The following is a 15,208-nucleotide window of genomic DNA, read 5'->3' as shown; positions in this document are numbered from 1 at the left end:
GTAGAACTGAAATCCACAGCTGGCTCATTTCACTGCTCCCCACGAATTGTTTACTTTCTGCACAGGTGGAATGAGAATCCTGTACAATAAATTTACCTCGGCTCTCGGCGCAGAAGCTGCACGGATCGCGGTCTGTTTTATTTTATCCATCGCGTAGACCAGCATCGTGTTCGTGCCCAGGACGAGCCTCCTAGTGAAGCTCTGCCTGCACTGAGGGCAGACATACACGCCCTGGTCCCAGTAGCCGTAATGCGGGCTTTACAGAAGTTGTGGCCACAAGGAAGCGTCACCGGGTCCTTCAGCTCCTCCTGACAGATGGTGCAGTTAAACTGGTTCTGTTCCACAAACCCTGCGTGCGCCATTTCACAACAAACTCGAAAATATGATATATGATATATATGATATACATACAGTATATATATATATAACTAGCACAGTTTATTGCAATACATTACTGACTGAATAATTATTCAACAATCAAGCCAAATTTGTAATTTTATTATTATTATTATTATTATTATTATTATTATTATTATTATTATTATTATTATTATTATTATTATTATTATTATTATTATTATTATTATTATTATTATTATTATTATTATTATTATTATTATTATTATTATTATTATTATTATTATTATTATTATTATTATTATTATTATTATTATTATTATTATTATTATTATTATTATTATTATTATTATTATTATTATTATTATTATTATTATTATTATTATTATTATTATTATTATTATTATTATTATTATTATTATTATTATTATTATTATTATTATTATTATTATTATTATTATTATTATTATTATTATTATTATTATTATTATTATTATTATTATTATTATTATTATTATTATTATTATTATTATTATTATTATTATTATTATTATTATTATTATTATTATTATTATTATTATTATTATTATTATTATTATTATTATTATTATTATTATTATTATTATTATTATTATTATTATTATTATTATTATTATTATTATTATTATTATTATTATTATTATTATTATTATTATTATTATTATTATTATTATTATTATTATTATTATTATTATTATTATTATTATTATTATTATTATTATTATTATTATTATTATTATTATTATTATTATTATTATTATTATTATTATTATTATTATTATTATTATTATTATTATTATTATTATTATTATTATTATTATTATTATTATTATTATTATTATTATTATTATTATTATTATTATTATTATTATTATTATTATTATTATTATTATTATTATTATTATTATTATTATTATTATTATTATTATTATTATTATTATTATTATTATTATTATTATTATTATTATTATTATTATTATTATTATTATTATTATTATTATTATTATTATTATTATTATTATTATTATTATTATTATTATTATTATTATTATTATTATTATTATTATTATTATTATTATTATTATTATTATTATTATTATTATTATTATTATTATTATTATTATTATTATTATTATTATTATTATTATTATTATTATTATTATTATTATTATTATTATTATTATTATTATTATTATTATTATTATTATTATTATTATTATTATTATTATTATTATTATTATTATTATTATTATTATTATTATTATTATTATTATTATTATTATTATTATTATTATTATTATTATTATTATTATTATTATTATTATTATTATTATTATTATTATTATTATTATTATTATTATTATTATTATTATTATTATTATTATTATTATTATTATTATTATTATTATTATTATTATTATTATTATTATTATTATTATTATTATTATTATTATTATTATTATTATTATTATTATTATTATTATTATTATTATTATTATTATTATTATTATTCAGCCCTATTAAGTCGACGTTTTGAAGTGGAACCGCCAAGTTCTCGCTTTTTCTAAGCATTTTTCATCGTTTATGTCGACTTTTTTTATATCGCGGAACCCTAATATCTCGAGCACAAGGGGGGAAAAATTTAAAATTTTAACGTCAGTTATGTCGATCGGCGGAAAAATCAAACCTTACAGATACTACAGGTGTTTGTATTGTATACTAGTGAATCTCTGCTGTTAGTAAGTGCACATATGCCTTTTTTTGTTAAATGTTATGCGATGAACGGGAGCACGGCTTCAGAGAAAGCGGCCGAGAAAGCACCTGCCACGCCCCCTTCGGTCGTTCACGTTTGAGACTTTTCTGTCCCTCGTTTTTGGTTTCGGGTTCGGTTTTGGATCTTCAGGGTTTTTTTCCGGCTTCGCGCTGTGCCGCCGGTCGTGGTATTTTTGAATTTCCCTATTTTTCCATTCACAGACTCTCTCTCTCTCTCTCTCTCTCTCTCTCTCTCTCTCTCTCTCTCTCTCTCTCTCTCTCTCTCTCTCTCTCTCTCTCTCTCTCTCTCCCCCTCGGCATCGCGGACGTAAGTTTTTTCGGACACTTTGCTTTGTGTGTTTGTGCGGATTACTTCAGCCTGATGGTCATAAGTTTTCAGAAACTTAGTTACTGTTTATTTTTCTTTTTTTTCCACATGTGGACTAAATGTGAGACGGCACTGTGCAGCCGCTGTTTTATTTAATTTTTTGAGCGATCTGTGTGTTTATAATGTTGGAGAATATAATAAAGGTTTGTATGGAGAATGGACGGTGGTTTGTATTGTATACTGGTGAATCTCTGCTGTTAGTAGGTGCACTTATGCCTTTTGTTGTTAACAAACGTGTGTACATTTTTATAGCATGCCTTCATCAAACCAATCGCGGAAACGCTGTTGTGTAAAAACCCCTCCAAAAACACGTGCATGCACATTCTCATTTATTAACGCACATCATGTACATAAAGAAATTTCAAGCACGTTAATATACTGCCGCCATTTTGATTTTCGTTTATCTCGATCATCGGCTACCTCAATGCTTTTTGGCGACCCCCTAGGACATCGACATAACCGGGTTCCACTGTGTATATATATATATATATATATATATAACTAGCACAGTTTATTGCAATACATTACTGACTGAATAATTATTCAACAATCAAGCCAAATTTGTAATTTTATTATTATTATTATTATTATTATTATTATTATTATTATTATTATTATTATTGTAATTGTTATTGTTAAGGATTATTCTGTAGGCATCAGATTTATTTTCACCTTCGAGAAAATTCTTTGGAAAATCCATCATTTATTTATTTATGTTGCACCACGACGCCTCCGAGTTCTCGATTCTAATTGGTTGGAGGTTAAAAATCAATCAATCAATCAATCTTAATGTATATAGCAGCTAACATCTACCAGGCTGAACCTCGGTGCTGAACAAACATTGAATTAACATAAAAGTAGTAAAAACCTTCATTCGTTCATTTCATTTTCATGAAATCAATAAACTTTTGCACTTCCTGTGTACACCTGTTTCTCCTTTATTAAAGAGACTCTGAAAAAGCCGGGCTTCACTTTTTTCCTCCTCTGAGCACACCAGAAGGTGAGTGTCTGAATGCTTGTGGTCTCGTGTGCATGTGCACTCCGACATGACGTGCAAACAAGGAAGCGTCAGAGTCATACAGACCATAATAGATCTAGACGATCAATAACAGAGCGTTAGTGTGCATTTGTGGACTGCTACTCGAATGTATGCAAGAGTGTTTTCAATTTTACTTCGATTCGATGTAAAGCTTTGGTTTTATTTGTCGGTTGTTTTTGATTTGGCGTGAGGGCACTTGGGATGTTTCTTCAGCAGCAGCATGGTTGGTGGTTATGTAGAACTTGTATAGAGCTCGAGCTTTGTACACTTGTGTTTAAAAAACAAAAAAAAACTTTTGTCCATTCAGTATGCATGATGAATATTGTTGCATCTTGTGTTGAATATGTTTTATACGTTGTGTGATTCAAGGAAGTCTTGGTGAAAAAAGGAGAAAATAAATGGCATTCTTTAAAGTGAAGACTTTTTTTAAGACTTTGGTCAGTGTAAAATGTATTAGTTGAAACAGAAAACTAAGTATTAATACGTGCATTTGTTGGTTGTATCTTGAGGGGCCCACTGGTAACCGTACTGTTCACGTGCCTGATTAAATAAAGGCATAAATCTGATATTACAGGTGCATTGTGCATTGTAGCGCAAGCTACGACTTGTCTGTTTGCATTCTGTCATCATTTCTAACCCAGTTTATCACCACGTTTTCTGTCTTCCATTATCTTAGCATCATCACGCGTCTTCACGCGTCTTCCATCATTCTGTCATCATTCTGTGGTTCTACGAGGGAATCAACGGCGTACCTTCAGCTCCTCAGGTACCTTGATATACACAGAGTACTGTAAACAAGTCCAGCTGTGCCCGTGGCCCATTGATGATTATCTAAATTTATGAAATTCCTGCCTAAAAGAATATAGGATTTTTGATGTCAGCTGGTTTTTGTTTGTCTGTCGCTCTCACATTGGGGAAATTTCCAATTTTGTTCCAGAAACATGGTACAAAATATGTACAGTATATAAATAACTAAAGAGAAAAAACAATAGTAGTAGTAGTTACGCTATCAAACAATTTGCACTGAGGGATATTACACAGTTTACATTGTTATTGCACCGTCTTTAAAAACACGGTATTAACAGTGTGGTTTATGGTCACTGGTTCATTTGGAGCAGTTCTGATTGTAAAGCCGCAAATCAGAAGACTGATCACATGCTCTCTTCTCTTCACTCTCATTGGTAGTTACTAAACCGTATCACTCAGTAGTAATATATAATATAAAGCTGTAATTTTCTCAACTTTGCCGTGACTCTGGTCACGGCCCCATTTTATATTGCAGACGTCTCCGTCTCTCCGGCTGCTTTGTCGCTGCACGTGTTTGCCCGCTCGCAATTTTGCACACCTGCAACTAATTAGAGCTTCTGTGTGTTTGTTCAGTCGGTAAACATCTCCGTTTTATCTTTTTCAAACGCATCTTCCTTTTCCTCTACAAAAAACCTCACGCAGATCTTGTGCAGCTTCTCCAGCAGCTCCAGAAACTTCACTGGTATTAATGCTATGTGTCCAGTACACATGGTTGGGGTTAAGGGCTGAAACAATACAAATGATTTGCCTCGATGCTTCGTTTAGTCTCTTTAGCTTCCCTGCATACGGAGCACTTTGTTGCCCCACGGACAATTATTTCTGACGCACGACCCGTTAAACTGGGGAGCGCTCCGGACAGGTAAACACTATGGAAGCTCTAATTCTGACTTTATTTCCATTTCGACTTTTTTTTTCCCGCTTCTGCAACCTCTAAAGCAGTGCTGCAGCACTCATGCGTCCGTTTTTTGAAGCAACTACTTTATCTGGCGCACAGCACAAGGACTCGACTTCTTTGATGGACCCTTACGAGGTCTGGAGTGGAACCCGTCTTGGAAAACCTCTGTATGACCCTAAACACTGTTCTGTAACACAGTTTCAGGCTGTTACGGTACAGGAACAGATCTTATCGCCTCACCATCTTTGCGAAAAGCAACGATTCAAATTCTCAAATCCTCTTTCCCCCGACAGAACGTCCTCGCTGGTGTACAACGCAATGGTGTTTATATGTATGAGTTTTTGACCCACTCAGGACAGGAGTGTTTGTGTTTAGTTTCAAGCGATTGCTGTAGCATAACATTTTCCCTCCACCTGAACTATATGACCCGAACATGTCACAGCACATGACAGTGCCCCTGCGCACAAAGTCAGCTCCATCAAGATATGCTTTACATGGTCTCCACAAACTACATGCAGCCTCTCGGTTTGTGTCCCACTGGTGTTCAGTGGTCAAATCTGCGTTGTGTAAATTTATTGAACAGGAATCTCATTCCACATGTGCAGAAAGTAAATAATGGTGATTCGTGGAAAGCAGTGAAATGAACCAGCTGTGGATTTCTGTTCTACACCCTGTATTGTCTTTTCACTGCTCTGCCAATGCAGGAACTGACACGACCCTCAAATAAACGTCCAGAATCTCAGTCTCTCACATGTCCCAGTTACCGCATGTGTTACAGACATGATGTTCAGGGCATGTGGAATTTAACAGACGGGATTAAAACAAGTGCGCACCAAACTAAAGCAAACAGGTGGTGGTTTCGATGCTGCTTTGTGCTGATGCCGATTCCATTTGCCCACTGCATGGTGTGGATTTCAATACATTCAGTAATGAAGTGTGTCAGGAAAATTGTGCACTCTTGTCCTTGTTCCTCTGGGATGTGCGTTCATTTGGTTTTATTTAAAAATTTTATGCGTTTCTGATTTGTTTTTGCCTCTAGAGTCAGAATGTCAGCAGATCAGAAGGTCAGAGAGAGCTGAAATCGCATATAAGGAGCCTGCTGCTGGACCACATGTACCTTAAAAAAAGTGTGTTGCTGGTCCATTTTATTTAGTCTCTTCTGTTAATGTAATAAAGTCCTTTAACTCCGCCCCCATAGTGGAACGTTAATCTCGCAGCTAGAAAGGTGAGACTAGTTAGTGAGACGCACACATGGAAAAGGAAAGACCTCATGTCGCTAAAATGCTCTGAAATCGTACAAAGTTCTCAAGAAAAGTAATGGATAATTAAGCACCTATCTGGAACCTAAACAAGATACTGTGTTTGATTTGTTTAATGTGTATATGTATTAATATGTGGGTTAATCTATTTAACTGTGAAGAAGTGTTTTAATGTGTTGTTATCACTTGTGTCATGTGATACGGCAGTGTCACATGACACTGTCACATTTGTGACATCATTGTGTGACATCACAAAAGGGCTTCTTATAAATGGCTATTCGTGTGACATGAACAGTCAGGCACATATTAGATAAATGTCCTGCATATGAAAGGGATAGATTTCAGTTAATTCAGGAATTAGGATGGATAGGAATGGACATTATCTCTCCAGTGGTACTGCTGGGAAGCAAATTCGGGCAATCAAGAGCTTAAGAATTGTTATTTAATTACCTAAAAAATACAGGAACGATAGATAGAATTTAGTTTGTTATTTTTATTTTTTTATTATTGCACTATTTCAGTGTTCGCTTCACACTCCAGATCAGTAGGTGGCGTTAATGCACCTTTTCGTTGGTCTGCCAAACCGCCATTAAAACTCCATAACAACAACAACAACAAGTTTGTAAGAGCTGATTTTACTATTAGTTATTTATCTGTTCTGTAGCTCTTACGGTGTTTCATCAAGAAAAGGTGTTACAAAAAGGTTTAACAAAAGAAAGGTAGATTTTGTGTTTCCCAAAAAAAGGTTGACGACTGAACACAAAATAAGGCTTTTTAAAACATCAGTACGCTTCACCTTTGTCTGGCTGGGCGTTTGCTACACTTACTATTTTGGCCTCAGATATACCATATTTTTTGGACTATAAGCCACGTTTTGAACCCCGCGGCTTAAACAACGAAGCAGCTAATTTATGGATTTTTCCTGTGTTTTTCCGGCTTATTTATGTTAAAAATACAAATATTTGTAAACTTCAGTGGGTGCGGCTTATATAAATATATATAATATATTATAATATTAATATATATATTAATAATATTATAATATATAATATATTTTTTTTAATGTTCTTTAGTGCCACAGGATGAATCATAGCATTGTGTGTGTTGTGTTTTGTTCAGAGGTGGATGACCTGATGAACATGATGTCTGAACTAGAAAGCAGAATGCGCGTGCTAGGGTCAGGCTCGAGTCATGCTCCCGAGGCAGCGTCTGTGCCACAGGTGAGGGAAGAAACTGCACAGACACTTACAATACCAACATGATGCGTGTCTGAGATCCTGAGATGGGTGTTAATAGTATGTACTGAATTCTACAGCCAGTCTATAAAGAAGTTTTGTTAGAAAAGATGTAGGAAATGGAATCAATGGTAAATTTTCCTGACACACTTTGGGACGTCTGCTTCTTCTCCGAGATCTCATTTCTCTCGAGGTCTAACTCTATCCGATCACAGATTAATTTAGGTCTAATTGTTTTTTCACGATGTTAGGCTGCTCCAGCTCCCGAACCCTCTGTGGTGGTAAAGGATGAGGACGACGACATCGACCTGTTTGGGAGTGATGAGGAAGACGAAGAGGCAGAGCGCATTAAGGCCCAGAGGGTGCAGGAGTACGCTGCGAAGAAGGTTAAAAAACCTGTTCTCATCGCCAAGTCCTCCATCATACTCGACGTCAAACCTGTACGCTCTCACACAGTTACTGCTTTATCTGTCTGTCTGTCCATGTCTATCTGTCTGTCTATCTAACTATCTATATATTTGTTTAAACCTTTATTTTTGTTTCTTATTTCATTCTAACCCTCTTTGCCCTCTCTGCCCTCAGTGGGATGACGAGACAGACATGGCTAAGTTGGAAGAGTGTGTGCGTTCGGTACAGATGGACGGTTTGCTCTGGGGCGCCTCCAAACTGGTGCCCGTCGGTTACGACATCAAGAAGCTGCAGATCAACTGCGTGGTCGAGGACGACAAAGTCGGAGTGGACATATTCGAGAGGGAAATCATCAAATTCGAAGACTACCTGAGTGCTGTGTCAGAGCGGGTATTCCCTTCTGCTTTTCTCTTTTCACATCGCGTCAAGCAAATATTAGCATTATTGTTCGAGACCCGTTTTCGAGAAGCACGTCGTGGTGATCTCGTTGGTTTCCTTTTTTTCCGGTGATTGCACCTCCGTTATGGCGACTGCGAGTTCATCCGGGTGCACGGCGGGGAAAATTCAATCCCGACCGTGTGCATGCAGGTCTACGATCTCGGCAAAAGACTCTCATCCCCTGTGCATTGTGTGCTTAGGAGTTCAGCACGCTCAAACCGTGCTCGCTAACCCCGAGTGCTGCACGCACTGCGCTCTTTTCCCGTCAAGGGTTCGAGAGCGCCGCCTGCAAGTCGCGGCCGCGAATAAGGAAAACCCGTGTCTCTCTTCGCTGCCCGCGTGCAGCTGGGGAGAGTTTATGGACGAGGTTTCTCCTGTCCTTCCTTCACTCTTCGAATCACACTCTCTGCTGGATAACAAGGGTGTGGAAGGGGAAGATGATGAGGTCGCTCATTTTTTGGAGAAAGATTTGGAGGACGATGAGGAGGATGCTATCCTCCCTCCTGATCTTCTCTCCAGGCCTGGAAGTGCTACGGGCCCTTCCCCCATGCCAGGTGAACTGGACCTCGTGGAGGTGTGTAAGAGAGCAGCCAAAAAACTTTCCATCGAATGGCCGTCTCAGCAGATGCATTCCAACGCTGAAAGGGATTTATATGACGGGAAGAGGCTGCCATCGCGCACTTCCCTAGTTAAGCAGCTGATTCCTGCTGTACCGGCGTGTGTCACAGAAATGCGTCGTTTTTGGGACAAACCCTTCTCGCATAGAGTGCCCGGTAAGGGTTTCTCTAGACTGGAGGTGCACGATATGGAGGCTTTGGGGATGTACAACCCACCCCCCGTAGAGCTGTCGGTGGCTAGCCACCTCCACCCAAATCGACAAGCTGCTCTATCCTCCTCCTCCCCTTCTCTGCCAGGACGTACAGAAAGGCTGTCCGCCTCCCTTTTTCAGAAGATCTACCGCTCCTCGGCCCTGGTGGTTAGAGCTCTGAATGCCACCTCCATGCTCACGGCTTACCAGGCAGAGCTCATGGAAGAGATGGGGAGGCAGATTGATGCTGGGTCACCAGATTCAACCTTGTGGGAAGAGAGCTGCGGCCGCAGCATGGGCCTCGCTGTGGTAGGCGAAAGGGCCCTGTGGTTGGGTTTGACGGGCTTATTGGAGAGGGAGAAGGTGGAGTTCCTTGATGCCCCGATAGAGCCAAAAGCCCTTTTCGGGGCTGCGGTGGCGAATATGCGCCAGCAATGCGACCTTCGCAAGAAGGATGGTGAAGCGTTTGAGGCATGCCTCCCAAGAAAGCCTCCTGCTCGCCCTCCCCAGCCCGCACGTTCATATTTCGCCCCTGCATCCAGAGAGAGACAGCCTGGTTTCAGGGCTCCTAGGCAACGCCCACCCCAGCAGTCAATGCGCGGGGAGGCTCGCCAGAAACAGCCCCAGCCCAGGAACAAGACCTCTTTTGCAGCGGCAGCTGCTAGGCATCGCCCAGCGGACCCTCAGGGAGGGAAGAAAAGGCAGGCGACCTAGCCTGTGGTCTGATTTGGGGTCAAAAGAGAGGTGGCAGCACTCTCAGAGTTTCTGTAGCACACCTCGACTCATCTCAGGAGTCTTGTCCTCTCCCTCCAGCGAAAAGGCGTTGGGGAGCGTTTCAAAGACTGTGGGCTGACGAACAAAATTTCTCCGGATGGAGTGTTGGCACCAGTTCCCCCACTGCCCGGAAAGTTACTTCTCCCCTCTCCACCCACGGGGTTATGCAAGAGAGAGAGCAGAATGTTCCATGTTCGTCCAAATATATTAACGATTTGTTCTGTGCATCCAGGCAGTGGGCCGAGGGCACAGACGTGTGTGATAAAGAGAAAAGTGAAAAAATCCACACACACAATAAAAAAACTCGAATCAGAGTTGCAACAGATGGTGCCACCGCGCTGTCTGTCAGCGAGAGCCACAGAGTCACGCTCTCTGCTCGCGCGGAGAGTTGGCGCGCATGCCAGTTCGTCATTGGGTGTATTCCACAATACAGTGGGGATATCGCCTGCAATTTGCCGTGAGACCACCGCTTTTTGGCTTGGGTTTCAGGATAAACGAGTCAAAGAGCTGCTTGGTGCCCACACAGGAAATAATATACCTGGGTCTCAGTTCGAACTCAGACCTGTATCAGGCTTTTCTATCGGAAGAGCGCATCAGGTCGGTTCGCAGTTGTCTCTCTCTTTTTCAGAGAGGAAGGAAAGTTCCATTCAGACTCTGTTTACGCCTGCTGGGGCTGATGGCTTCGGCAGTGTCTGTCATACCGTTGGGACTGTTGCGAATGAGAGAGTTTCAATGCTGGGTTAGGGAAATGGCCCGTTTCGCTTCGGTGCGCGCACATAAACTTTCTGGAGCTGTTAACGGTGTTTCTATCTTTGAAACATTTCGTGCAGTTTGGTCAGATCAGACAACACGACAGCGGTGGCGTACATAAATCGCCAGGGCAGAACGCGCTCTCCTCGACTTCACCGTCTAGCGCGAGATCTCGTGGTGTGGGTCATGGAGCATTTCCTGTCGCTGCGAGCGACTCATGTACCGGGAATGTTGAATGCGGGGGCGGATCTCTTGTCCAGGGGAAATCCCCTGTACGGGGAGTGGTCTCTCCATCCTCAGGTGGTGAACCTGTTATGGGAGAGATTCGGCCGGGCCGCCGTAGATCTCTTCGCCTCGCACGAAAACACTCATTGCCCTCTGTTCTCTGGCGAGAAACGGTGCACCTATGGGTGTGGATGCGTTAGCCCACCCGTGGCCAAACGTTCTGCTTGACGCATTTCCTCCACTAAGTTTGATTGTGCCGACTCTACAAAGAGTAAGAGAAGGTGGTCACTCTGTCATACTAATCGCTCCGAACTGGCCAGGGAAAGTGTGGCTGACGGAGATTTTCCAACTCCTGCACGATCGACCCTGGCCTCTCCCGTTGCGCAGGGATCTCCTCTCGCAAGCGCGCGGAGAGATTTCTCACCTGGCACCAGACAGAGTAGCTCTCTGGGCCTGGCTCGTGAGAGGATGAATCTCAGCGTCGCTGGTTTGCCTCCGAGGGTGATTGAGACGATTCAGAATGCGAGAGCAGCTTCGACGCGCTCTGCATATGATAGGAAATGGAATGTGTTTGAACTGTGGTGTGCTCAGAGACATATCATCCCTTTTCACTGTTCTGTGGCAGATGTGTTGTGCTTTTTGCAAGAACTTTTGGATAAGGGCAGGGCTTTTTCAACCGTTAAGGTTTATCTCGCCGCTGTTTCTGCATACCACGTAGGGGTTGACGGTAATACTATCGTCATCACCCGCTCGTGTGCAGGTTTATAAAGGGAGCGCGGCGTCTGAGCACGTTCTCAAAGCCGTTGGTTCCGCCATGGGTTCTGTCAGTGGTCCTGAGCGCGCTCTCAGTCTCCTTTTGAGCCGATAGGGAGTATTGATTTAAAGCTCCTGTCGCTGAAGGTCGCTTTGTTATTGGCTCTTTCTACCGCGAAGCGGGTTAGTGAGCTTCATGCTTTGTCAGTTCATGACTCCTGTATGCGTTTTGCTTCGGATTTCTCGCGAGTGGCTCTCAAGACTAATCCGGCATTTATCCCTAAGGTGAGCGAGTCAGCTTTCGCCTGCAGACAGGTGGATTTGATGGCTTTTCATCCGCCTCCTTTTTCCTCAGCGGAGGAGGAGCGACTTCACTGTCTGTGTCCTGTCCGTGCGTTACGTCACTATGTTGACAGGACGAAGGGTTTGAGATGGAGTAATCAGCTGTTTGTTTCATGGGTTGATTCCCGTAAGGGAAGTCCTGTTTCCCGGCAGCACCTGTCCCATTGGCTCGTGGAGGCTATTATAATGTGTTATAATACACATTATCTTAACCCTCCGCAGGGACTGAGGGCTCATAGTACCGGAGGCTTGGCCACTTCGTGGGCGCTTTTTAAGGATGTTTCGATTCAGGACATCTGTGCGGCAGCATGCTGGGCTTCGCCGCACACTTTTGTCCGTTTTAATAGGCTGGATGTCACGGAGCCTTCGCTGGCTCATTCCGTCTTGAGTGTGTAATATATATTTGTGTATATATTGTGGGTATGAATATATATACATGTATTTGTTTATATAAATGTGTTTTTGGTCATGTATACGTGTATACATAAGGGAATGACAACGGGTGATGGAAACATCGTGGTTCGGATGTTTGTCATTTCTCTCACTTTTCCACTCTCTTCAGTGAGAGGGATTATCACTGAGTTGGTTGACACCTGCTTCGGACAGCATATCTGCAATACAGGAGTTGTCTATATCCCATAGTGAGATACCGAACGAATGTTTGAAAGAGAACTTTAGGTTACTTACCTGAGATAAATGATTATGATGTTTTAACTTATCAGGGCACCAAACAAAACTTTTGCTATGTTTCCACACGGACTGTTTTAATTGCCGGATGTGTGCATCATGGCAGTTTTTTAGTCTGGGGAATAAGGATATAAGTCTCTTATTATATAAGCGGTTTTTGGTGCTTGATATGAGACTTGGCAGATCATTAATACAAATGTTTAGTGATTAAAAATTATTTTTTGCTGCAGTTTTTTTATTATTTTTTTTATATCTGAGTAAAAAAAGGACGTCCTCCACAAATGTGTGAATTGTTTAACCTTTATTTTCCACTATATCTTTTTTACATGATTTATCCCCCTAACTTTTTTATTTATAACTTATGTGATTTCTACACTAATGACTAATTTATCATTATTCATAACCGATTCCTATTTTATTCATTTAACGTGTTATTTATACACAATTCCTTTATCATGTCACATTCACGCCATCTTTTATAATTGTGGGCCTCCAGCTTTGTAGTAACAGTTGGAAAAGACACACATATAACTGGAAAAAGTCAGGTGTCCCAATACTTTTACTCATATTTGGAGGGAAAATGCTTTGAAGGGCAAAATAACTCCGGGATAATAAGCAAGAAGAAAAAATGTCTGTGTGTAAGAAACTCCTCTCCTGTATCCAAAGCATGGCAAACATGTTTGCGCTCAGCTAATAAAAATGTAATCAGTATTGCTAATTCTGTTTGGACAGGAAATGTGCAGTTAATTATTGATTATTGGCAAAATCAGACAGGTCACGCAGGAGACACAAGCCTAGAAATCTTACTTACTTTTCCTTTTTTGAACACTACTGTATTTAATCGATACATTTGCATAAATTTAATTGCTTTCTAGTATCTTATTTGTTGTAATACTCTTGGTTAGTTTGATCGTAATGTAAGAACACGTTCATGGATTTCCCCGAATCAGTGCACGGGACGTTACACCGCTGCCTTTTTATCCCCTCCTTCAGCAAATAAAGTTTGCTTTCTCATTCATGCGTGATGACCCCTGAGTAAAATCCCAATCAAAATGCCTGTTTACATATCATGTAGCTCAGTTACCTGGTCCAAGAAATGAAAAAAAAATGAAACAAATCTCCGTGGGCTGTATGATGTTTTAAGGAACCCCTCAGTCTCCAGGACAACCTGTTTCTCAGGAAACATCGTTTTTTTATTTTATTTTTTCGCTACATACATTAGAACTACTTTATTACTTACTGACTATGTGGACTTGATATGCATTATAAGCAAGAAACAACAAAAAGCTTGTGACTCGTTTTGACATTGATTTCGGGTCTCCTGATCCAAATACTCACATTCTGACTTCTTGATTTAAAATCCCAGATTTAGACCACTTGATTTGGCATCCCTAATTAAGACTCTCGCATTTTGACTGCTTGATTTCAGATTTCAAATCCAATCAATTCACATTTACACTTCTTGATTTGGACTCCGTAATTCAAACTCTCGCATTTTGACTTCTCAATTTCTGATTCCTTAATCCATACGATCACAATATAACACAATATACAATATAACTAAAAATTCAACATGACCCATACCCTGCTTTCAACGACTCATCAAAATCTGAATGTATTATTTCATTTTTTGTGATAAATACAAGAGTGCAGTGCACTGATAAATTTTGTGGGTTTGAATCCCTTTACAAGAAAATCATGTACTTCAAATTAAATGCCGTAACCTGATACACGATGGGAATTCATTGATCAGGGGCAGGGTCATGGTAAATCTGCAGTTACTCCTGGGAACAATGGGCACTTGTATGGAATTGAAAGACTGGGGAGCAGCACTTGAATATACAGTATTATAGTTGAGTTATGTAGAACATCATAAATCTATCTATCCATCTGTTCATCAGCTCACGTGTCAACCAGGATGGCCGAGTGGTTAAGGCGCTGGACTTAAGATCCAATGGATGAGTATCCTCGTGGGTTCGAGCCCCACTCCTGGTAGGACCCAAGCGCAAGGCTTTCATGATTGAAAGTCAATTGAACCCTCTTATTGCAAAATATCGATATTCAGCATGACTGAAAATGTAGTAAAAAGTAAATGTTTGAATGTTTCTGGTCTTTTTTGGTCTATGAAGTTACCAAATAATCTAACATAGCTTTGATGTTTTACCTGAGTGGTCTTCCCCAGTTAAAGTGTTTGGGGATTGGGATAGGAGTTCCCTACAAAGGGATAAACCGGCACGGTGGGAGTGCCGACG

At 39.6% G+C, this 15,208-nt stretch overlaps 1 protein-coding gene and 1 non-coding gene across 3 annotated transcripts; both read left to right on the top strand.

The window, feature by feature from the left end:
* The first annotated feature begins 4,270 nt into the window (after nt 1-4,270).
* LOC124402858 (elongation factor 1-delta-like) lies at nt 4,271-14,905 on the top strand. Of its 2 annotated transcripts, none has more exons than XM_046876186.1 (4): nt 4,271-4,341; nt 7,656-7,756; nt 8,023-8,211; nt 8,354-8,704. In XM_046876186.1, the coding sequence occupies exons 2-4, from the start codon at nt 7,670-7,672 to the stop codon at nt 8,687-8,689; spliced, it is 612 nt and encodes a 203-aa protein (XP_046732142.1). In that variant the 5' UTR covers nt 4,271-4,341; nt 7,656-7,669; the 3' UTR covers nt 8,690-8,704. The 2 variants fall into 2 exon arrangements, with proteins under 2 accessions (XP_046732142.1, XP_046732143.1); XM_046876187.1 differs by lacking the exon at nt 4,271-4,341 and adding an exon at nt 14,858-14,905 and having other exon boundaries at nt 7,685-7,756; nt 8,354-8,569.
* trnal-uaa lies at nt 14,869-14,951 on the top strand. Its single transcript has one exon. It is a non-coding gene; the product is annotated as a tRNA-Leu (tRNA).
* Nucleotides 14,952-15,208: the final 257 nt, after the last annotated feature.

This window comes from Silurus meridionalis, chromosome 20, assembly GCF_014805685.1.
Source record: "Silurus meridionalis isolate SWU-2019-XX chromosome 20, ASM1480568v1, whole genome shotgun sequence".
In the NCBI taxonomy this organism is placed as follows: Eukaryota; Metazoa; Chordata; class Actinopteri; order Siluriformes; family Siluridae; genus Silurus; species Silurus meridionalis.
This window is presented reverse-complemented; position numbering and strand designations above follow the sequence as displayed.

Excerpts from the sequence above, each read along its gene's own strand:
- LOC124402858 (XM_046876186.1), top strand. The coding sequence starts at position 7,670 with ATGAACATGATGTCTGAACTAGAAAGCAGAATGCGCGTGCTAGGGTCA. Across the intron at positions 7,757-8,022 it reads AGGCAGCGTCTGTGCCACAG|GCTGCTCCAGCTCCCGAACC; the intron begins GTGAGGGAAGAA and ends TCACGATGTTAG. Across the intron at positions 8,212-8,353 it reads TCATACTCGACGTCAAACCT|TGGGATGACGAGACAGACAT; the intron begins GTACGCTCTCAC and ends CTCTGCCCTCAG.